The sequence below is a fragment of the Cydia splendana genome, chromosome 1, assembly GCF_910591565.1.
Source record: "Cydia splendana chromosome 1, ilCydSple1.2, whole genome shotgun sequence".
NCBI classification, from domain to species: Eukaryota; Metazoa; Arthropoda; class Insecta; order Lepidoptera; family Tortricidae; genus Cydia; species Cydia splendana.
Window position 1 is genome coordinate 24954413 of NC_085960.1, and position 25327 is coordinate 24979739.

General features: G+C 39.6%; 1 protein-coding gene across 2 annotated transcripts; it reads right to left on the bottom strand.

Moving 5' to 3' along the window:
- Window positions 1-21543: 21543 nt before the first annotated feature.
- Window positions 21544-24412, bottom strand: LOC134792228 (serine/arginine-rich splicing factor 7-like). 2 transcript variants are annotated; one of them, XR_010144403.1, is made up of 5 exons: window positions 24221-24412; window positions 23950-24129; window positions 23658-23851; window positions 22500-22735; window positions 21707-21849 (listed from the first exon to the last, which is right to left on the bottom strand). XR_010144403.1 is itself a non-coding variant. In XM_063763492.1 (4 exons), the coding sequence occupies exons 2-4, from the start codon at window positions 24124-24126 to the stop codon at window positions 21696-21698; spliced, it is 525 nt and encodes a 174-aa protein (XP_063619562.1). In that variant the 5' UTR covers window positions 24127-24129; window positions 24221-24411; the 3' UTR covers window positions 21544-21695. The 2 variants fall into 2 exon arrangements, 1 of the variants encoding a protein (XP_063619562.1); XM_063763492.1 differs by lacking the exon at window positions 22500-22735 and having other exon boundaries at window positions 21544-21849; window positions 24221-24411.
- Window positions 24413-25327: the final 915 nt, after the last annotated feature.

Genomic DNA, 25327 nt, shown 5'->3' on the forward strand with positions numbered 1-25327 from the left:
GCACGCACAGTGCGACAACAGGGCAACACTTTGGAGTGGCTGTGAGGTTGTCGAGAGGTGAGTCTGCGGTAGCCAGATCCCGGTAATCCGTTCAGCAGGCCGCCGGCGTTATGACATTTTACACTTCCAACCTGGAGCATAGGTCCCGCTCTTGCGACTCCATTCTGGCCGGCCAATCAAGGCAAGCACAGAGGCGAGGGCCAAATGACAGGGCCCTCTGGAATAGGGGTCCGCGGTGTCGCCACTCACCGTCAGCTCACCACAAGCGGCCCCCGCGGGACATTATTATTATTATTGTGGTGTTGTGGGCCTTTGAGTGGCGCATTGACCAGCATTGATCTATTGTGACGGCCCTTTAAGTTCATTACTAATGCCCGTTGCATCCAGAAAGTTCCAGATTCTTTAGGCCGTAATGTTTTGTACCTCATAGGGTTGCACTACGTGTCGCCCTAGGTAGGTACTTCTTTTTGACATTAGTGGTCCACAAGAACAGAGAATGTGCATTGCAGTCTCTTCTGACTCCTGACAGAACCTGCATGTCGCATCTTGTTTCTTGCCAATTTGAAACATATGTTTGTTCAACTTGCAGTGTCCAGTCAGTATTCTGGTCACCGCGCAGGTTTTGCTGTTGAACCCTTTGATCAGAGCTTTCGAGTGTTCTTGTCCTTTAACGAACTTCCACCAAGCGATTGCTCTCGTTTTTTCTATGTTGCTGAGCAGAGAATATGCATCCCGTTTTGTGATTCCACAGAACGGTTCTGGGCCGACCAGGGGTGTGTCTGCGCCCTTTCTAGCAAGTTCGTCCGCCTCTTCGTTTCCGTTAATGTCGGAGTGCCCTGGTACCCATCTGAGTGTAACTTTGTTGGAGTAAGCCAGTGCATTTAGGTTTCTTTTATAGTTCTGGACTAGTTTTGAGTTTGACTCAAGGGATTCTAGTGCCAGCGGAGCAGCCTGGCTGTCTGAGTTGATGTAGATATGCTGGTGTCTTAGGTTTCTATCCAGGTTGATCTCCGCACATTTGTTGATGGCGAAGACTTCTGCCTGGAAGATTGAGGCCAGTGTGCCCATGCTGACGCTAGCTCTGAGCTTAGATCTCTCACCATAGATCCCACATCCTACATCATTGCCTTTCTTGGAACCATCTGTATACCAGATGTGGCTTCCCTCTTCGACGTACATTTGGTTGTTGATCCAGTTGTCTCTAGGAGGTATTTCTACTGTGTACAGTTTGGTGAGATGACATTCGGTTTGCGTGTCATCAGTGGGCATGCTAAGGGTTCTATTCGCAAAAACCCAGGCCTTTAGATTGGTTAATGCCTGAGAGCGCCATTTTGGCCGGTTTAGCGTGCATCGACCCGTCTGACTGGGGCTGGTCCAAACAACATGGTTATTGGGAGCCCATATGGACAAGCCTACCTGCGGCGGCTGCTGCTTGTTTAGAGCTTATTCGTTGCCGCTGCAAAACAAAATGCGCAGGGAGGTGCAACTGCGTTAAAAAAAAACCTAAAATGCACAGTCACATGGGCATGTAATGGCAATTACGAACAATATATATATCTTATTTTAACCCGCATGTTTCAAACATCTCTCATGTTAATTTTATCACATTTATAATACTTAACTCTATTAGCGAAAGTTTTCCCAACATCTTTATTTATATATTTAATTTATATTTGTATATATATCACGTCCAGAAGTAATTTATTAATGTAATCTACCACCAGAAGAATAACAACCTATCAGAAATCATCTAAATATACTTAAAAATCCTAAATGTTGCATACCGCTCTTACAATGCAGGTACGCCGCGCGACACAAAACATTTTTTTTAACAGATTTATGAAAAAAAAATGTTTGACAGGTTTACTATTCTGTATAGTAGGATAACTGGGCTATTCACAGATATTTTTTTTCTAGAGCAAATCCTCATAGTATAAATTTTGTACAAGATTTTCGAAAAAAAAATTAAAAGATTTTTTTTTGAATTTTGAATTTTTTGAATTTTTTGTATGGGTGAGTGAAAATATAGTCACAGAAATGAATTCTTCATCCTCGAATTATACGAAAATGACACCAAACTTAATATAGTTGCGAGATGTATACAGATATAAAGCTTAGAGTGAGGCGCGCGGGAGGCACTTTCCCCCCCCCCCTCCCTTGCCCACCTGCTGGGGGGAACCTCTTGGCAACCGGGCTTAATCAGCTCAGGTCACCCCCAGGAACACCTGTTCCAAGCGGTTTGCTTTGTCTCCAAAATGCAAGGTCCCCTTAGAAAACGGGACCTTAGATCTCCTGCTAGTACTTACAGCCAAAAATAACATGTAATGATACAATTAGATGTAATGACACCATAATCTTAAAATTAAATTAACAAGTCTATATGTATACTTAATAGTAGAACAATTTTAGGCTTAGCCTTGATTTCAGACCTGAATATACCTAATTAGCAGTACAAAAAAAAAAGAAATAATTACAATGGCAAGTATTCCATACAACTCTTTAAATCACTTAAACTACGGAAACGAAAATGAAATTACTCTAGTTAAAAAAAAATACTTCCTCGAACCCATATCTTATTGGAGGATTTCGATTTCTAGGGGGCTGATACCTCGGAGTCGGGTCGGGCGGTAAAATTTGGGCCCCGCTCGTGCCACCGCGCTCGCCCGGACTGCTCGGACCTGCGGCTCCCGACTGTGCCCCGTCACACGGAAAAAGTAACAAAGTATTTCTTGAACGCCGTTTTATTTGGTCGACATGACGATGAACAATTTCGCCCGTAATAGTTTCTACTGCGTAATCTGAGCTACCTAAACTTTCTTTAATAATTCCTTCGAGCCACCTGTCCGCATTCCTCGAGCTGTAATTTCTGTACCAAATCATATCACCCGCTTGGAAACCCCGATGCGCACCGCCAGCAGCGCGTTGTTGCCGCGCCTGCGCTTCGCGCGCGTGCGCCCCTCTCTCCGGTTTTAAACAATCCAGACGTGTGCGTAAATTTCTACCTTGTAAAATGTTGGCAGGACTGTCCCCCGTCAAACTATGTATTGTATTTCTATAAATTAAAAGGAATCTACTCAGAGCTATTTCCGCATCGAGTTTCTGTTTTTGTGCCTTGATCAAAACGTGTTTACATATTTTTACAGCGCTTTCCGCCGCACCGTTGGACGAAGGGTGGTATGGGGCTGTAAATATATGCTCCACGCCGTTACTTTTAATGAAAAACTGAAATTCGTGACTAGCAAAGGGAGGTCCGTTATCTGATACTACCTGTTTAGGTATACCAAACCTAGCCCAGATTTCTCGCAACTTAGCGATGACAGCGGCCGCCGTGGTACTCGCCATTTTTATAACCTCGATCCACTTAGAACACGCGTCTACCATTACTAGGTACATAACTCCTGTGAGGGGTCCTAAAAAATCTAGGTGTAACCTGGTCCATGGGCGCTCCGGCCAGGGCCAGGCGCGCGGGGCCTGTGCTGGCGGCGCACTGGCCGTCGCCGCGCACACGGCGCACGCGCCGCACGCCTGCTCAATCGCTTCATCCATGCCCGGAAACCAGGCGTAACTTCTCGCCAATGATTTGGTCTTTACTACTCCCATATGAGTTTCATGAAGTTCCCTAATAACCTTGTCTTGGCAGCCCACCGGTATGACCACTCGGTGTCCCCACATAATGCATCCCAGTTCTAAATAGAGTTCCTTCCTACGATTGAAATACGGTTTCAATTGTTCTATTTCTATGGAATCTGGCCACCCATCTAAAATAAAACTTGTTACGCGAGACAGTAACGGGTCTTTCCTAGTTTCAGCCTTTAGCACTTTGTAATCTAATAGCAAGGCGTCAGACGCAAAGTGGAGATAGGTTTGTTCTGGCTCCCTTTTCTCATTCTCCACTTCACTTACTTTATGCGCCTTGATAAGTCGCGATAAGACATCCGCCACGTTTTGCTCTGATTTGACGTATTCTATGTCGAAATCGTACGCCGACAAGCATAAAGCCCATCTTTGTAATCTACTGGCCGTCATACTCGGTACGCCTACATTGGGTCCAAAAATACTAACCAGGGGCTTATGATCTGTTCGCAAAGAAAAACGCCTACCATATAAGTATCGGTGAAAACGTTTGACCGCAAAATAGATTGATAACGCCTCTTTATGAATTTGGCTATAATTGCGCTCAGCCGCGGTAAGCGCGCGCGACGCGTATGCTAAAGGACGCTCGGAGCCATCGGGGTAACGCTGAGCCAAAATGGCACCTACTGCGAAGGAACTAGCGTCACTTGTGACCACCACCTCCAACGCGGGGTCGTAATGCGCGAGCACCTCGGCACTTGACAACATACTTTTTACCCTATCAAACGCTATAATCTGTTGTTCACCCCACTGCCATCTAGTGTGTTTTTGTAACAACGCATGAAGTGGCGCCAAACAATTACCGAGATGCTTGATGAACTTAGCATAAAAATTAACCATGCCTAAAAATGATCGGAGTTCACTGACATTACTAGGGTACGGCATTTCCAAGATCGGTTTTATTTTAGCTTTGTCTACACTTACACCCCTTTTGTCAATAACATACCCCAAATACGTAACCTTTTCTTGTAAAAATACGCATTTTTCCTTTTTTAATTTTAAACCATGCGCCTGCAATCTAGCTAGAACCGTATTTACCGTAGTTAAATGTTGCTTTAAGTTACTCCCCGTAATTAAAATATCATCGTAGAACACAACCACGTCATCAATACCTTGTAGGAGGTTACTCATCAACCTTTGAAAAATACCTGGACTGGAAGCTAAGCCAAAAACCAATCTATTATATGTGAATAACCCTCGGTGCGTGTTAATGACCGTATATTTCTTTGATTCCTCGTCTAATAATACTTGAGAATATGCTTGTGACAGATCCAATTTTGTAAAATATGTACTACCACTGAGGCTACTAAACACATCTTCTATTCTCGGAACGGGATATTTGTCGACCAATAAAACTTTGTTCAATGTTACCTTGTAATCGGCGCAAAGGCGTAAGCTGCCGTCAGGCTTACGTATGGGAACGAGTGGCGTGGCCATCCTCGTCGCCAGTGTTAAATAAAAGACTAGGTGTGGTTCAGTAGATGATCATTTCATGCGAGCTGTCAAACCCTGCTCAAACTACCTACATACATAACACTACTAAAACATAAAACACTTTAAAAATAACTGGGTATGTACTTGCCTTGATTCATACAATGGGAATCTGTGGAACTTTCTTTTAGTTTTGTCGTTTATAGAGCTTAAACAACCGTACACTACACAGCACAACACACGCCCATTACAAAAGGATTTGTAAATATTTATGATTTGTTTAATATTTTACGTGGCCTCCGCTCTGCGCACCGCGTCGTCGCGTCCTTACCAGCCGGTAACTGTAGGGCTACCGCCAATACCGAAAATCGTCAATTGCGGGCATTTTTCTCTGTCACTCTAATTACGCCTTCATTGGGTCTACAGCCTACATCGGGTTTACAGCCTCCGCCGCCTTTACCGCCGGTTTATGATCAGGCAGCTCCCGGGTGGAATTTCCGTAAGGCCGACTTACGCGCTTTATATTCAGCTGTAGCTGATTTAGATTGGGGTAATGTCACGAACGCACAATGTGTTGAGATTGCCACTGATTATCTCTATACTCAACTGAACGAATGTATCACACACCACGTACCCCTTAAGAGATGTGCTGGTGCTGTCGGGCAGCGGTATGTCTATCCGTCCTGGTATACTCCCGATATAATTGCCAATATAAAGCTTAAGTATTACCACTTAAAAGCATTTAAAGCTACAGGACGTGATTATAATCGTGAGCTATACCGTTATTACAGAGGACATGTTAAATTTTTGATAGGCGGCGCTTACCGACAGTACATGAGCAAAATGGAACGGGACATTACGGACGATCCGAAACAAGTTTGGGGTTATGTAAAAAGTAAACGGAAAGACCGACGACAGATGGATGATTTGACATATGGGGACCGAAGAGTATCGGGGCAAGCCGCAGCGGATGCTTTTGCAGAGTATTTCAGCTCAGTGTTCCAGAGAGCGGTACCGCGGCTCGATGTGGCGGAGGCGATGCGGGTGGCACCGGGATTGGCTGCCGACGCGCCACTCGTTGCACTGGACAGAGTCGATGTTTCTGATCTTCGTCGAGCTGCAAAAAGACTCAAATCGCGTTCGGCGGCGGGTCTCGATGCTATCCCACCGTATCTGGTAAAGGATTGTATGTCTGCTCTGGAAGAGCCGCTTCTGCATATATTCAATCTCTCATTGCAAACCAACGTATACCCGTCCTGTTGGAAGAAAACAAGAGTGTCACCTGTACCTAAGGGTATGTTGGGGTCAGATATAAGCACATACAGACCGATCGCGGTCCTTTCTGTCTTCGGCAAGTTGTTCGAATCTATCATAGACTACCGAATCAGTCGTCAAATTGCATCACAGCTTACTGAAGCACAACATGGATTTCGCCTTGGGCACTCCACTGTCACTAACCATGTAGATTTGGTAGATTATGTTACGGCAGAAATGGATGCGCGCCGACAAGTAGACGCAGCTTACTTTGATTTTAGAAAGGCCTTTGATCTCGTCGACAACGACATCCTTCTGCAAAAGTTTGCTGCGATAGGTTTTGCACCTAAACTCTTGGGATTCTTCGCGAATTACCTGGATAATCGTAGCCAAGTTGTCAGGGTAAGAGGATATGAATCGGAACCGTACTACACTCGATCTGGGGTAAGCCAAGGGAGCACCCTTGGACCTACGCAGTTTATTATAATGATAAATGACTTGCCGAGGGCTGTTAGGTCTGCTAAGTGCTTAATGTTTGCTGATGATCTCAAACTATTCTTGGGCGTAAGCAACATCACCGATTGTGTAGCACTCCAAAAAGATATAGATGCAGTGGTAAGGTGGAGTGAAGAAAATAAATTATATTTTAATGCAGCAAAATGTAAAGTTATTACTTTTACCAGAGCCCGGACGCCGATCTATGCTACATATACTTTAAGCGGCGATCAGATGGAACGTGTAACTGAGATTCGAGATCTGGGACTGTCACTAGACAGACAACTGGACTTCAGACAGCACGTGACTATGACATGCCAAAATGCAAGTAAAATGCTCGGATTTATAATGAGAGTAGCATATCAATTTTCGAATGTCAGAGTCGCAATCATGCTGTACAATGCGTTTGTTCGGAGTAGGTTAGAATTTGGAGCCATAATATGGAGTCCGCACGAATCGAAGTACACCACTATGGTAGAAAAAATACAGCGCAAATACGCTAGGTTTTTGTATAAACGTCAGTACGGATACTACCCATATCTGTATCCGTCGCTATTCGTATCAGGGATGGTAGGGCTGGATACGCTAGAGTTCAGGAGAAAGACGCTGACGTTGATCCACTACTATAAACTACTCAATGGTAGAGTTAGTGGTTCGGCGGTGTTAGAGCGGGTAGGGCTAGCGGTGCCGGCTCGGAGCGCTCGGGACGGCTCGGGACAGGCTGTCGCGCCGCGTCGCCGGCCGCCGCTGTTCGCGCGAAGCGTGGCGCGTACTCGCCGCACTGACAACGCGCCAACGCGCCGGGCGTGTGCGCTTCTTAATGACATGGGCCAGCACCTCCCGGAGGTCGACGTATTCGCTGACAGTATAGGGACGTTTGTGAGGCTTGTGGCGCTGTATCTTAACAATTGCTCTACATAGAACGGTATTTAATGTATTATGATTATAGTGACGCGAATTGTATTTGACTATTTATTTCTTATTTTATTTTTCTATTTTTTATTTCTTTGTTGACTTTTATCTTTATTTATCAAATGACATTTATATTAGAATAAGCTTGATGTGATGACATTTTTTTTCTTTATGTATAATTTTTTTATTGAATGTATTGAATTTTTAAATGTTTTAATGTTAATAATGTAATTAATGTGTAAGTGTTTTGGTCCAGCACTGTAAACTTGCATGTGGTTTTAAATAAATGAAATGAAATTGGAGTAAAAGAGTAAGATCCCCGCAATTTGCGAATTTCGGTTTTCGCGGTAGCCCCTCTGAGAGGTAACCGAGAGCGGGTGGGCGGCACTTTCAACGGGAGGCAGGGAGTGTCCATACTCTACGTTAGTACTATTTATTATACTGTGACACGATCCTACCTTCTATGATATACTGCAAAACGTAATTCAAGACCAAAAAAAGTAAGACAATGTTGCCACTGCAATATTTTTGACATTGGAAATGTTTTTTCGTTCGCTCCAGTATAGGGTCCGATTTCACGAAAAAGTGCGATCCCCTTATATCTCGGAAAGTTGTGAAGATATGATATTAAAAAAACGGCTCAAAAGACGCATAATCACGAGAGCTGTAAGGTGCAGAAATAATTATTCGAGAAAGTCAAAAACGAAAAAAGTTATGGTCGAAATAGTGGAAATAAAATTAAATTTTTTCCGAATTTTTGATTTTGGTGCTCGATAATTTGGAAACGAAGAATGATATCAAAAATTTGAGAAAAACGGCTCTGGACAATTTAGTCAGCTACAATTTGAGCCTAAAACAAAGACAATCGGGTTAAGGGTTTGCCCTGTAGCCTAACCTTAAAATAGTCAAAAAGTCGGAACGACATTTATACATGACATTTATGACTTCATGTTTCGCAGAATTCGTTATCGGTGTTTGTTGTGAATTATCGGGATTATGACGGCAGAATAACACTTGCACTGCGTGGGCTATCAAAATCGCTGCAGATTTTTCTTGGTCTAACTCTATCTATCCTGTTTGAGACGGGCGTAGATAACGTTTTCACTATTCGACAATCTATGCATTCTTGTGGTGGTGGAAATAGAAATAGAGATAGAGGTAGAGGTAGAGGTATGGGTAGAGGTAGAGGTAGAGGTAGAGGTAGAGGTAGAGGTAGAGGTAGAGGTAGAAATAGAAATAGAAATAATTTTATTCGTGAGCACAAACAAAATAAAAACTTATACATAGAAACATAAAAAAGAGAAAGTGCCACCAAATGGTCTCACCTCAGCATGTTGCTGGCGGCTGCTAGCAGATAGCTGATGCTGAACCCTGGCAGTTTTGGCTGTTTTGGTCATCGGACTCGTCTCGATGAGCACTTAGGAGAGTAGTACCCAAGATAGAGCTGATGCTGAACCCTGGCTGTACCTAAAGGAACTCAGGTTTGTTGCAACATAGGCACACGCTGTTTTGGTCATCCGACTCGTCTTGATGAGCACTTAGGAGAGTAGTACCCAAGATAGAGCTGATGCTGAACCCTGGTTGTACCTCAGATTTGGTGCAACATAGGCACGCGCTGTTTTGGACATCCGATTCGTCATGATGATCACATGGTAGAGCATTACCCAAGATAGCTGATGCTGAACCCTGGTAGTACCTATTGGAACTCAGGTTTGGTGCAACATAGACAAACGCTGTTATGGTCATCTCTCGTCGCGTCAAACTGCTGTCAAGAAAATTTCATATCTTGCAGCAAATGGGCCGCTGCCGATCAAGACTCGAGTGACGATAACGGCGATGTGGCTACCACTTCTTTAGTTGACTACGGATTTGCCGTGTAATAATTTTCTTGTACTTTGAATTGAACATTAATATATCCTGCTTATTAATCGAAAAATGAAATATGTACTTATACTTATGCGCCACGGCGACAATTATTCAAACTTCGATACGCGTGTGGAAATTTTGAAATTTGTTTGTTCACATGCGTTATGTTCAGGATACTTGTGTTAATCTAAGAAATCTAAGAATAAAATAATTATCATTCAACGTTGTAGTTTTATTTTGTAACTTTTTCCTTATCCAGACTTTCTCGTCGCTCAGCGAATATATTTTTTCGAATTCCGTAGATTCATTTCCAATGTGCTCGATAGTCGTGTGAGGCACGAAATCTGTGATTTTTTTTGTAAAATAGTAAATTCCTTTTGATAAATAACGCTAAGATAATTTATTTATAAGTAATCTTACTCTTACGATTTAATAAAGTACTTTTATTTACCTATTTTTACATAAATACAAGACGCGCTAGTAAAAAGTGGCAACATTTTCTTACTTTTTTTGGTCTTGAATTACGTTTTGCAGTATAGAAGTGTAACGTTTAAAATAACACTTGCACTGCGTGTGCTATCAAAATCGTTGCAGACTTATCTTGGTCTAACTCTATTATGTACCTGTGTCCAACGCGCACTTGGCCGGTTTTTGCATTTCCTACTGAAACAAGATTTTTACAGCAGCTGGCAGTTTTTCCTAAAAGTTTGCTGACTCCTGTGATAACTTGACATTATGTCTAGACTAAAGGTGTTGATTGGCGATGTTTTATAGCTGTATTTGCATATTCATAATTCATAATAATGTACCTAGATGTGTGTGCAATGATGTTGGGTGAAGGCGACAATTGACCTAGAATTTATCAGTACATACAAACTACATACCTACTCGTTTCTAAAAATTATGCAATGATTAGTATCTATCAAACCTCGCTAACTGTACGGGTTTAAAAACCTGAGGGCCTACCGCAAACCACGTTTGACGTGTTGCCTCCCTGTCACACTTACGTACGAATTTACAAGTGCGACAGAGAGGCAACACGTCGAACGTGGTTCGCGGTAGGCCCTCTGGCAGGCGTGGCTCACTCCGCGATTTCGTCGCTTTGCTACAGGTAGCTAAAAGTACATCCGTTCCACACCAATTTTGGGGAAAGTCATAAGCCGCGCGTCCGCGCGTGGCGCTGTCGCCTCGCCACCTAGCGGCCATATCTGTGCTGATCGTAACAGACGCGTTTTGTTAGAGAGTGAGTCTTCTGTACCTAGTACTATTATTTATTCTGTGCCTCTGGCAAGGTGGTGGTTGGTGGTGGTGGTGGTTGGGTCGGGGATTTTTAGGCCTCTACAGGCCTTGCAAGTCTTGCAACAAATAGTATTCAATTTTAGATAATTGCCGGCTAAGTAGGTACAACGAATTCTACTAGTACTAGTATATTACTAGCAGTTCGCCCGAACAGAACTCGCGGTTTGCCAAAAACTATATAGCGATTGAATTTGTTGCACCTACTTAGTCGCGCCCAAGTAACAATTTGTGGTTCTATAGTAGTCGATAGAACGTTTCCCAAATACCACCTAAGGTCCTATAAAAGACCAAAGAAGATTGTATAAAGCCGAAATGGCGCATCTTATGTGCCATTCAGTGATATAGTAGACCTGTAGCAGTGTCAGTCGTGACGTTTTAGGTCTATAAAAGTGATGTGATGATCACTTTTGTGCTAATTTGTTGTCAGTAACGCCATTATAGTGTTAATTTATACTATGGTGGCATTGGAGATTCCATTATAGTGCTTGTTTTATACTATAGTAGTATTTGAAATTGTATTATAGTGCTTTTTTATACTATTGTAGAATTCATAGTTCCTTTACTACGAAATTTGCTATCAAGTTTTCCATCAACTGTTGTGAGTGGTTTTGTTGTGTGTTTACTTCACAAAAACGGTACTAAGTAAACTGGTGATAAGTAAAGACTTTATATTAATATGCGCCATTTAGATGTCGAATAATTCGGTCCTTAGTGCAAAAAGTATATGGGACGGAAGTTTTACCGTTAGAATAGTATTAGTTTAATGAGGAATTTTAAATGCCCCCTCGATTTATTTATGTTTTTAATAAAATAATTTCATAAAATATTATGATATTCACCATAGTTACTACTATACAGCCAAGAAGTAAATCCGACGCTTTTATAGGCTAACTATAGAACTTACGACGAAATATTCACCGCCATCATGATTAAAATTAGGGTTCCAAAAGAATTTTGCTGTGACCCAGTTACACCTACAAACTCTTTAGAAAGATATAGGATTTTTTTTTTAATTTAGATGTAGTCATTACTGTTGTTTCCTTTTTCAGTGTGATTGGTAAAAAAAATGTGCTGACAATGGATGTCGATAAATATCTAAACCGTCACGATTTTATGCTTGTATTAAATCATTGATGATAAATCTCACCTACAATCACTAATATCACTGGGGTATTTTTTATCAATTCATTAAAATATAAAAATATTTTGTACGGAACCACATTATGTGGCTTAGGCCTGAACTTATAAGCAAGATATAAGTAGCCATTACAGATCAAATTTATCATTTACAAGTAGTCGTTTTCTACCTTTATGTATCTAACTCGGTTTATATAAGACATAAAAACTCAACTATAACGCTGTTGTCTTTTAAAAGAAAAAACAAAACCACTATAAGTACAACAGTTTTGTGATATAAAAGAGTCATTGTGACGTTTACAGCGATGAGATATAATAGGGATTTAAAAACTACTAAAGCGCTTTTCAACGCTATAAATATGTCCCAAAAACGCTACTATAGAGCAAAACAGTTCTACAATAGTGTTCATATGACTACTAAAGTATTATGTACTATAGCAGTGATCTCTAAAGCCACTATATCCTGAAATCGTTGTATAGCTGGGTTTTTGTCACTGTTAGAACACAAAACTATAGCGGCTAGCAGGGAACCTTAATAGCGCAAACTACTAAAGTATTATGTACTATAGCAGTGATCTCTAAAGCCACTATATCCTAAAATCGTTGTATAGTTGGGTTTTTGTCACTGTTAAAACACAAAACTATAGCGGCTTGGCAGGGAACCTTAATAGCGCAAATTAGTTGCATAAAAGTGATTCAAAATACTATTATACAGTAATATTGCTCTATAGTGGTTATATTTGAACCTGTTATAGTACACGCCTATAACGGCTCTATAAAATTATGAAATAAACCTTTACATCAATTGCTTATAGAATATATTAGCTGTACAAGCCTATAGAGCAAAAAGGTGTTGCCAAGCGCTTTTATATGACAGGTGGTCACCTCTGAAACCTTAATACGACGTCTATACAAGCTTTTAGCGATAAAAACTAAAATTATAGGACTAAAATGTTACTTGGGCGGCAATGGATCGAAAATCGCGTGCGATTTATTGCAAGGTCTTTGGAGCCCTTAACTTAACTGGTATCAGCCGAGCAAATAGATATGTACATGTGTATTTATTCACACGATGGCGGTGACTATTTTATCAATCGTTGTTGGATTTTCGACTTTATTAAGTGTTGGTCGTTAAATCGAATTTAGCGTGCGGTCGGATTCAAGCGTTTTTTAACGCGCGTTGAAAAAGCGCTCGTTAGAATGAGGCCTAAAACTACCCAACTGATGGTCAAGCAAATTTATTGTCAGTAGAAAAAGGCGCGAAATTCGAATTTTCTATGTAGTGAGGTGAGGGAAGTAGTGTCAACCAATGTATGGGACGTGCAAATTTTGGTATCGGATGAATTCACTTGGCACAGATGTAGTATACGTAAAGCTAAACCAATCCAGCCCGGTAGCCATCCGCCACCCCCTGGTGGGTAGGCAGGGGGGCATCCAAAGTTACACGCCGTATATCGGCTTCTATTTACCTACCACTTCAAGTTTGGTCCATCATTTCCAGATAACTCGGGCATGAGAAATTCATTTTTGAGACAGTACAGTTTAATAGAAAATAATTAAAATATTGACGAACAAATCAAAATCGGTTTGCTATTTTTTTATTCAACTATTACTATTATCAGCCGAGACTACAAATGCTAGAAAGTTGAAATATGCACACTAGGTTACATTTATAATGTGTACAAGAAATAAGAAGCGATTTTGAAAAATTCAACTCCAAAGGGGGTTAAAAGGGGGATGAAAGTTTGTATGGGGTTCATGTTTTATTTTAAGCTAGGAATTTCAAACTTCGTTTAAAGATATATTATTGAAATACAAGAAAACTAATTTCAGCGTTTTTGAAAATTCATCCACTAAGATGGCGAAATAGGGGTTCAAAATTTGTATGGAGATCAAATTTCTTTTCGAGTGTGGGACTTGAAACTTTTTATATGCGCATATTATAAGAATACAAGAAAAGTAATTTCAGTGTTTTTAAAAATTCATCCTCTAACGGGGTTGAAAAGGAGTTGAAAGCTTGAATCCATTACATATTACTTTGATCGGCCCCCCTTAGGGTTGCCAGATGGTCGGGATTTGGCGGGATTCTCCCGATTTTTAGCATGTGTTCCCGATTCCCGACAAAGTGTAAACTGTCCCGAAAAACAGCTTCACGTTATAAAACAATAATTTCAAGTTCCGAACTGTCGTCGAGCGAGCGAGCTGACGTAGTGACAATAATGTAAAATATCGTTGTTTTTAATACAATTACTTTAATTTGAATGTATTTTTTTTTTCCCGACTTAAGTCCCAAAATCCCGAAAAATTGATATTGTTTCCCGATAATAGCGCCTTTCGATCTGGCAACCCTAGCCCCCCTGACTACCTGCCAGGGGGTGCCGGATGTCTACCGGGCTCAATTAGCTTAGCTTTACGTATATTACATTTGTGCTAAGTGAATTCATCCGATACCAAAAGGAGATCGTCGATTTTGGGCCCAGAGTAAACCATCACGTATATGAAGAACACAGAAACCGAAGTTGTTATTTTTATGTTTTTTTGATTGAAATAGGTTTTGCTAGGCATTGTTATGGTAACCTATGAATTTTAGACGATTTGGAATGAAAATTGTCGAGTTACGATTTTTTTTTCAAAAACAATGTATGGAGCAGGAACAAGAAATCATTATTACTCAAGAACCGCAAAACAAACCGTAATATCCTAGCAGGTGGTTATACTACGAAATATTTGCGATTTTTTGGCATACTACATATATCCGTCACGGGTGCGGTTTTTTTTTTAAATCATTAATTGTTTATGGAAAAAGCACAAAACAAAGTCATTATTTTAAGATTTTTTTGATTGAAATGGATTTTGCTTAGTGTGTTTATGCTAAATTATAAGTTTCAGAGGATTTGAGTTGAAAACAGTAGAGTTATGATTTTTTTTTCAAAAAAAATGTATGGAGCCGGAACAAAAAATCAAAATATCTCAAGAACCGCAACAAATACGGTAATATCCTCGCATATGGTTATTCTACGAATTATTTGTGATATTTCAGCATAATTTAGCGCCATAAGCGGTTAAGAAGCTCAAGATGAACTAAAATATAAAATGTACCCCTTACCTATTTATTACTAGTACCAAAGAGAATAGATAGTATAGAGGGGTCCTGTCATTGTAAATTTTGTAGTCGCAGTAAATTTACTGCCATCTATCGACACACGACTAAAACTCAAAATGAAAAAGTATACAATTATCAAAAAAAATTATATATATGGATAAATGATTTTATTATTTTTATATCATTTTGACCCATGTTCATTCACTGATATCTATGTGTTAAAATTGTTAAATATGAAACGGTGTCGTCACGCCATCTAACCGAGCATAGGCTAAAGGTGAGTGCGCCATCTATCCGAGAATGACTTTTTCTTGATTTCCGAGGCACGTTTTTTCCTTAGACTTTATTCATCTTATACGAAGTTAGATGTGTCTTTGCTAGTACTAATGAACACCACCATTCTACGAGTATATCATTGCTATTGTAATTAGTTTTACGTCTAATTATAAGCATAATGATTAAAACCTTAATGATTAAACTTAGCTATTCATAATATCTACTAACGATTGTAACCGGACCTCATTAATGATCATTAATTTTAGACTCATCAGTTGTCAATGTGTCATTTGTTAAATACTGTTTCATTAAGTACAAAGATAATGTAATAAAGAGGATACAAGGGTAATAATGTAAGGGATGTAATGGTTTTATTCTCAATTTTCTACTTGTAACTCTTGTATGTTTATTATTTATTTGATTAAAACAATGAGAAAAAGCTGTTTCAGCATGAAAAAATAAGTTTTTTATATTTTTGGTAAATAAGTGCATACGGTAGAAAAGTTCGCGTTATGACAAAATATCATTAATAATTGGTACTTAAATTATCTGCAAGGATATTACGGTATACCTACTTTTAATTTTTGAAAAAAACATCCGGTTTACTCGTACGCTCCATACATTTGCTTAGAACAAATATTCACTACGCGAAAGTTATTGGTTCGATCAAGCTCAAATTCATTTTTTGTAGTCAAATTAACGAGTATAACCGTATTAAAATAAAAAAATAAAATAAAAAATATATATCGATTTTTTTTTTTAAAGTTCACCCCGTAGGAAAATTCTAATTATGTGGAAAAATCAATAATAATTGGTTTTAAAATCATCTGTCAGGATATTACGGTCAACTTTTTATTTTCGGAGAAAACTCGATTTATCTGATACGCGCCATACTTACAAAGATTTTGAAAAAAAATTATAATTAATTATTTTTCCAACCAAATTAGCTAAGATTAATTTTGGGACATAATAAAACCTAACAAAAGCTATTCCAATAAAAAAAAGTTCAAATTTAAGACTTCGGTTTCTATTTCTATGGAGGCCGATTTTCAGCCCACCGTGCGGCAACAGAAATACATCATCTGTGAAAATGTCAGCTGTCTAGCTATCACGGTTCGTGAGATACAGCCTTGTGACAGACGGACGGACGGACGGACGGACAGCGGAGTCTTAGTAATAGGGTCCCGTTTTACCCTTGGGTACGGAACCCTAAAAAACATAGAAGGTAGGATCGTATATATATGTAGAAGTGGTATACGCGTGCCACGGTGAGGGACAAAACATACGCAAATGCGACGCTGTGATTGGTCGAATTCATTTGTTGCCCACCATTATCCATACTAAAAAAAAGGTGGGGAACAAATAAAATGTGAGACTGTGACAAGGACAAACAATAATAGTTCTTTCGCTGCTACACCTACTGAAAGATACATATAAGACTATCCCGTTCTGTCAGTTACCCCCACCACTCATGCCAGATCCAGGTATATTCTAGATTCATGCTAAAAAACGACTCTTCTTTGACAGAGGTCTGGCAGCTATTCCGTTCCATTCAGAGTTCAGACAACTTATTAAGAACGGAATTTTCAATATTCAATATTAAAAAATAAACGTGTTATAAATATGAAATATGTATATTTTTCGTATTCTTACATTAACAGTAGGTTTTATGTTGATTACGACGTTTGAATGTGGTGCTGGCGGAGAATGGAAAAGATCAAATGGACAGAAAGAATCACAAATGATTTTAAAAAAATAGGAGAGAAAAGGCAACTGTTGAGGACAATAGAGAGTAGGAGAGGGAAAATGATTGGTCATCTTATACGACATGACGCTTTTATAAATAACATAATAGAAGGAAAGATTGCAGGCAAGAGAGGAAGGGGAAGGCTGAGGATAAGCTACATAACACAAATAAAAGAAAAGGTAGCTGTAATGTCGTATAAGGTATAAGGAAATCAAGGAGGCGGCCCTGGATAGAGTCAAATGGAGAGAGCTACATCGACAAGAGTCTAACTCTTAAATTTACGACGACGACGTTTAAAGGAAACTAATATTAACACTCATCAATAAGTAGTCGTGAATTGGAACATGTATAAATTAAAAAAAAAAAGGAAAATTGAAAAGCACTAGTTCCAGAGGGGCTACCGCGAAAACCGCAATTCGCAAATTGCGGGGATCTTTCTCTTTTACTCCAATGAAGGCGTAATAAGAGTGACAATGAAAAATGCCCGCAATTTGCGAACTTCGATTTCGCGGTTTTAACTTTCCGCACGCTAAACAGGGATAACCGCGAAAATCGAAGTTCGTCAATTAGGGGCATTTTTCTCTGTCAGTCTAATTACGTCTTAATAAGAGTAAAAGATTCCCGCAATTTATGAATTTCGATTTTCGCGGTAGGCCTCCGGCTACGTAAAGTAGCACTTTTGGAGCAACTGTATTAAAAAATATGTTTATAAATGGAAGATTAATTTTATTTCTTTTAAAAAAAAAGGGAACCGCCTTCAAAAACCAACCCACTGAAAAGCATTAAATAATTTGTATATACCCCACCCCTATCCTTATCCATTCCTTATCCCGTCGTAAAGCAAAATTCTGCCAAAAAGTAATTAATACCTAATAATAAGCAAATTAATAATCATCGGGGTAATTACTAAGGTTTTGAAGGCGGTGCCAAACCAAAATGTTAGAGAACCAAAATTTTAGACAACGAAGAACGCTCCACTTAAGTACTTGCTTAAAAAAGACATAAGGACATAGTTTACTCATTAATTTAGTTCTTGCACTACTAAGTACTCCTATTTTTTCTGTTAGGCAGCAAATAATGTTTTTGTTGGTTTGGCACCGCCTTAAAACTCTCAAAAGACTCGACAAGATACGAGTATAGGCATGTAAATGATGGACCTCACTCCCACTCCTACTCGCACTCCCACTCCCACTACCACTCGCACTCCCACTTCCAATCGCACTCCCACTCCCACCCGCACTCGCACTGTTGTCTCGCACTCCCACTCCCACCATTTCATCTATCAAATCAAATTTGACGATATACCGATAGCATCGCCACCTATCGGGTCCAAGTGGTACCATCTATGAATAAGTACTAAAACCTTCTCCAGAATTTAACAAATACTTTTCTGAAAACCGCTTTTAAATCAGTTCAGCCAAACGCGGGATAATCGCGAACAAACATACAGACATACAAACATACGGGTCAAACTGAGAAACTCCTTTGTTTTTGAAGGCGATTAGAAAAAAGTGAATTGATCCACCTAGAGGAACCCTGCAACATAGGCACACGACGAGTCGGTTAACCAAAACCGTAGGTACCTATCTTGCACCAAACCTGAGTTCCACTAGGTACAGCCAGGGTTCAGCATCAGCTCTATCTTGGGTACTGCTCTCCCAAGTGCTCATCAAGACGTCTTGGATGACCAAAACAGGGTGTTCCTATGTTGCACCAAACCTGAGTTCCACTAGGTACAGCCAGGGTTCAGCATCAGCTCTATCTTAGGTACTGCTCTCCCAAGTGCTCATCAAGACATCTTGGATGACCAAAACAGCGTGTTCCTATGTTTCACCAAACCTGAGTTCCACTAGGTACAGCCAGGGTTCAGCATCAGCTCTATCTTAGGTACTGCTCTCCCAAGTGCTCATCAAGACATCTTGGATTACCAAAACAGCGTGTTCCTATGTTGCACCAAACCAGAGTTCCACTATGTACAGCCAGGGTTCAGCATCAGGTCAGTCAGGTCAGGTGATTTAAAATGAAATGGTTTAGTGAAACCTGCAGTTGTAACTAAGGATTTTTTAGTACAATTTTGATAAATATTAAAAAAAGGCCGTCATAAGAGTATTTTTTTAGATTTGAGTAAATTATCGTACTTATACGTTGATAATACACATTTTATTTCGGTCGGCGGGAGGTGTGGTGGGGGGAGGGGGATAAAAGTTAACTTTTTCATATTTCTTGGAATCTGTTATTAATCAGGTTATTAATATCGAAAAGTGTTGTATGTAATAGTATGTATAAACTAAAGTAGGCATAATTTTCTACAAAAAAGGTTATATACATTTTTGTCCTAAAACTAACTGTATTTGACTTATGAGCTTCCCAAGTTGTGACACTGTACAATTTTTTTTTATCATTCATAAATAGTCTTTATTTTTATCTTTGTAATGTATATTAAAAGCGTTTTAAAACATTTCCGGAAGCCAGGGAATGATTTTACACGATTTTCATAATTGGACTGATATGTTAAAATCGAACTTCACCTCAAAGCCACTTTTTCGTAATTAGTTTGAACATACATTTTATGTCACATTATAAAAAATACTTAAATTAATCTTATTTATACTCATATACCATTAAACACATCAATTTTAAAAGAAAAACGAAAATACCCGCGTATTTACCCGCGGGTAGGTAAATATCGGGTATTTACCGGGTAAATACCCGCTCTCGGGTATTTACCCATCTCTAGGCGGGATTAAGCTCATTAAGGACATCGTGCCTATGTCAAGAATTTAAATGGCCATAATTATGTACTGTAAAACGTCGTACAATACACGTGCGAAAAGGTAATTCGCAACTCGTGTCGATTTAAAACACTCCCTTCGGTCGTGTTTCAATTTATCGCCACTCGTTAAGAATTTCCTACTTTTCGCACTTGTATTGTACTAATTAATAACAAAGAGTAGCAAAAATTACTTAAGTCGAAAAATTCAATATCTTGGGCGAGGCACAAAATGCTAAAATTCGAAACTTAGTGGAGTGTGCTCAAGCCATAAAAAGGTCAAATACGGCGTTCACTGAATAAGAGATTTCCTTTGGTAGAATCAATCTTTGTGTTCCTAAAATGTATTTAAGAAGTGGAGCCACCCAGATTTTTGATGCAGGTGGGGGGTGGGGAGGTTTTAAGGGTCGGTGACGTCTGAGGTTAATATTTCTTTAAGTATAGGTTCTATGTCAAGTTTAGTATCATTTTCAACTAAATCAAAGTGTAGACATAGATTTCATCTAAATCGGTTCAGCCGTTATTGATTTCCCATACAATCTTACACCTTCCTTTACACTTTTGAGAGAATTTTTTTTTTGAATAAAAAGTATCCTATTTTCTTCCCCGGGACTCAAAATATCTCTATAGGTACCAAATTTTATCTAAATCGCTTTAGCGGTTATTGGATCCCCATACAAATTTCCACCTCCCTTTTCACACCCTTAAGGGATAATTTTTGAGATTAAAAGTATGGTATGTTATTCCCTGGGACTGAAACTATCTCTGTACCAAATTTTAACTAAATTGGTTTAGCGGTTTAGGCATGAAGAGGAATTTAAAAAAAAGTATTTTTTTCATATTTTATGTGTTTTTACTTCGGAATTGTGTCATTATGATATCATAAATGAATTCGGCATCCCCGATTTATACGAAAACGATACCAAACTTGGCCTAGTAGCTTAAATGACATAGATATCAAGATCAAGTTGAGAGCCCCCCCCCCCCTAAAAATTTACATCAAAAATCTCGGTGGCTCCACTTCTTAAATCCATCCTTGGGTCCTAAGGACCAATCCTGCCAAAGGAAATCTCTTGTTCACGCAACGCCGTATCCCACCCCCAGCACCTTCCGCTAACTGGATCACTAGCCCATCGTTCTTTCTCCCAACTGAGCTACCGAGACTCTACCCGAGGACGACGAGTATTTCCATCATAAGCAGTAAACACCTTAGGCCCACTTGCACGATTCCACTAACCTGGGGTTAACCTGGAATTACCATGGTTACCAGTACAATTTGACACTGGGTTAACAGTTTAACCGCTTAGCCCCGGGTTATTGGGATGGTGCAAGTGGGCCTTAGGGAGACGCCTAGCAACATCTACCGTAAAAGCACTATACTTCTTAAACGGCTACCAGAGTTCCAAATCATATTGGAAATTCACCAGTGACAATGCGCCCTATGTTTTGACACGTAAATATACTGTGTAAATATAAGTACTAGATTTTTTTTTATTCAAAGACGTAATATAATGCCGTCTATATAGGATTAAATTAAATTCATGAGAATATCATAATAAAACATTTCTCTATGTACATATTTATATGTAAGATTCAATTTAATAAATAAAACAAATATAATTCGCAAGTCACTTTATTGATCGCAAAATTAATACCTTACATAAATAAGGAATGTCTTCCTCAGCAAAGAATCCAAAAACTGTATCACTTAACACACAAAAGGAATCGTAGTGGTAATAGTAAAGCTAGTTGTTCAGGTGGTTAAAAGTTTTTTAGTTGGACTTCTTGGATTCCTTGGATGGTGACCTAGACCTCGAGCGCGACATGGAGCGTCCCTTGGAGCGGGAGCGCGAGCGGGAGCGGCTGCGGGAGCGCGAGCCGGAGCGCGGCGAGCGGGAGCGGCTGCGGCGGCGGGACCGAGAGCGGCTGGAAATACATACAAAATAACGTTCATTCTTACTGACACTCACTAATGCTTATTATCACCACTCTGTAAAAACCTCAATCTGAATAAATTAATAGTACCTTACGAGATTATGTATTTACATAGCGGCAGAAGAATTTAAGAGGTATTTACAAAATAGTGATATGACTAAGGCTTTGCAATCCAGATCCAAAATGTATAAAATTATCCAATTATCCAGATCTGGATCCGCAGATCTTCCCATACATTTCAGATCTGTCGTGCCAACCAGATATGACATATTTTGCCATTTGTACACAAGAATGTAATATATAAAAAGTAGCTGAGAATAAGTTGAGAAAGTAGGCAGCAGTCTCTTATAAGTCTGGCTAACAAATGCGAAATCGAAAATGTTTGTTAGGCAGGCTCATAAGTTATAACACAAATTTCTAGTGAAGACATAATAACACAGGTTTATTTCTTCATGAGCTTGTTCCTGGATAATTCTTGATTACTTCTTGTAATATCTTCTGCAGCAAATCCACCAAATCTATGTCCTAATGAGATAAAACTGTCCTTACTATACCTGCCTTGTACTAGAAATAAATAATTATTACTTATAGAATAGGAAGTCTGCTTTGAACTCAAATACTGTGAATAATGTGTAACTCACTGAGTGCGCGCAGTGATTACATTAGACGTGCGTCGCGACGCGTAGAAAACGTTACACTCAATGTAGTTGTCGACAATTGACGTGCGCACGTAGCCTGTAGCTACGTAGTTTGCAGAGGGGTTACCGATGCGGGCGACTCATCGGAGTACACGCCGCGAAGTGAAATCTACGTAGCGCAGATAATAAGAAGTGCAGACTCTGAAGAGTTCGGTCTCGGCGCACAGGCCAATGATAACCTATAACATAGTTATCATTGGTTTATGTGAGTCTTGAAACATTGGGAATCTATACATTGTTTTGAATTTTAAATGCATGGAAATCCCCCCAGCCTACAGTGCACATATCATGATCTCTTTCAACCAAATTTTCCACAGAAGAAAACAAACATTACATAACAAATTAACTTCACACATTTGCCACAGCATATTCCTTATGCTATGATGACTATCAGAATGTGTAGAGCAAGTTGCAAGGAAGAAATATTGACTCACCACATGTGAATTTTTTACTTTTAATGACACCCCAGATTTTTGATGGTTACCAATTGTTCACTTTAACCAGTTTATTCAAAAATTCACAATACTGAAAATAAATACAGATATTAACCTTTTAACCGCTACAGAATTTTTCATTGAGCGTGCTCATGTCGCCCGCAGTACAAAGTGACACAACGTTTTGTCTTATTTATCAGACCGCAGTGAAATGAGCCCCAATTTGTACGTCTTATATAAGTATCAGTCTACAGCAGTTAGGTTAATAATTATTTACTGGTCACTGCCTCCATGTGTTTGTTAACCTGTATGAATTTGTTTGCTTATACAGAAACTTGGTTTAAGAAATATTTAATTACTTTATTTTATGAATGACTGTCCAATTCAATTAATTATCTACAAATGCAGTAAATACATATTTATATCAAAGCTTGTTATTTAAACTTGTCTTTTTTTACTAGGTAAGTAGTGTAAATTATTTTGTTTACTTTAAGTGCACCATTCATACAGCAAACCCGTCACTATAAAAAAAGATTGTGTTCAACTAAACTCTGCTGATTTTATAATTTTCTTTGTTATCAGCCGCTGAAAATATCTTATTCAAAGCTGCATTGGTTGTCCCACAAGCCGTAAAGTTAATACATAAAATGATTAAAATAATAGTCACCTGCGGCGACGACGGCGTGTGCAGTCGCGGGCGTAGTGTCCGCGGTCTCCGCAGTCGTAGCAGCGGTCGTCGTAGGGCCGAGGCGGCAGGCGGGATCTGGGCGGCGGCCCCCGGCCTCCGAATCCACGGCTGCCGTTGGACATCTCGACGCGAGCTCGACGACCACATATTGTACGGCCATCTAAACCACGGATCTGAAAACATTTAATTAGCCTGAATAAGTACACACAAACAATAAAATTCTAAGTATTGTGCCAAGTTTAGCGATTTTATAGAGTTAAAAGGTAATTACCGCATCTTCAGCGTCTCGAGGATCCTCAAATTCAACAAAGGCAAAGCCTGGCGGATTTCTTGCCACCCAAACATTTCTTAAAGGGCCATAGTACGAAAATGCATCCTCAAGTTCAGGCTTACTGGCGTTGTTACCCAAATCGCCCACGTACACTTTACAGTCACCGTAACGTGACATGATCTGAAATAAAACAATGCATGTTAATATACGCAGCAAAGTAACCTAAAACACAATTATTACCTACGTACATGTTTCAAATAAAAATACGTACCAAGCTTTTAAAATTAGCGTGTTGAACTAATCACATTTATATTTAGTATCTCTGGTGCAACAGTCACGTTAAATTAAACCACAACTAAGTTAAATCCATCAAATAACCTTTAATGGGTTTGTCACTAATGGCCGGCGTCACTAATGGCGGGCAGGAGCGACACACGAAAAGCGAGCCCAAGCGTTGAAATCAAAATGGCGGATTTATGTCTCTCTAGTATCTTCTAATTTTCCATTGATTTTGGACAGAACATACGCAATGCGACAAAATTAAAACTCCTTTTAAGATTCCTGACAACATACCAAACATAACCTACGTAATTTAGTCGGGTTATTGGTGGGGAATTAAAAAAAAGTGAGGTTGTGACAAGGACAAACAATAATGTCAATAATAACTCTTTCTCTGCTACTCCTACTGAAAGATATATAAGACTATCCCGTTCGGTCATTTCTTTCGCCAGCACATGACTGATCCAGTTAAATACTACATTCATAATCGACATGGAAATGGAATTTATGGCCTCTCCAAACGTCACCAATAATCGTATGATGATTTGTAAAGGCCCCAGTACACAATGGGCCATCGCCGGCCACTCCAAGGGATGCATTTATAGTTCGTTTTTTTTAGCATTAGAAAGAACTTCGCAGAAGTAAGCTTGTGGTTCCAAATCCAGCACTTTCAGCGGTAATAATTTGAAGTAAATTATATGTATTGACCATGCTACATTATATAATTCAATAATTATTAACAATTAAAGAACCTGATAAAAACTGCACGCTTGCTTCTGTGGAGTTCTTTCTAATGCTAAAAAAAACGAACTATATGCGTTAGAGGGAGCAAATTATATTGCTATCTCATTCTACCGCATCGCATGGCTGCGTCCCTTGGAGTGGCCGGTGATGGCCCATTGCGTACTGGGGCCTTAATACATTGCGACATTTACTCACGGACGTAGAGAGTAAACTGGATAGTGTACACTGGCCAAAAAGTGTGTCCACATGAGAGGTCAAACCTGAGCCCTCCATCTCTTTCTAATTAGGGTGACCATAAGTCATATGAATGTGGGATATTAGCATAAGATGGAATGTATAGTTTGGCCAGGATCTT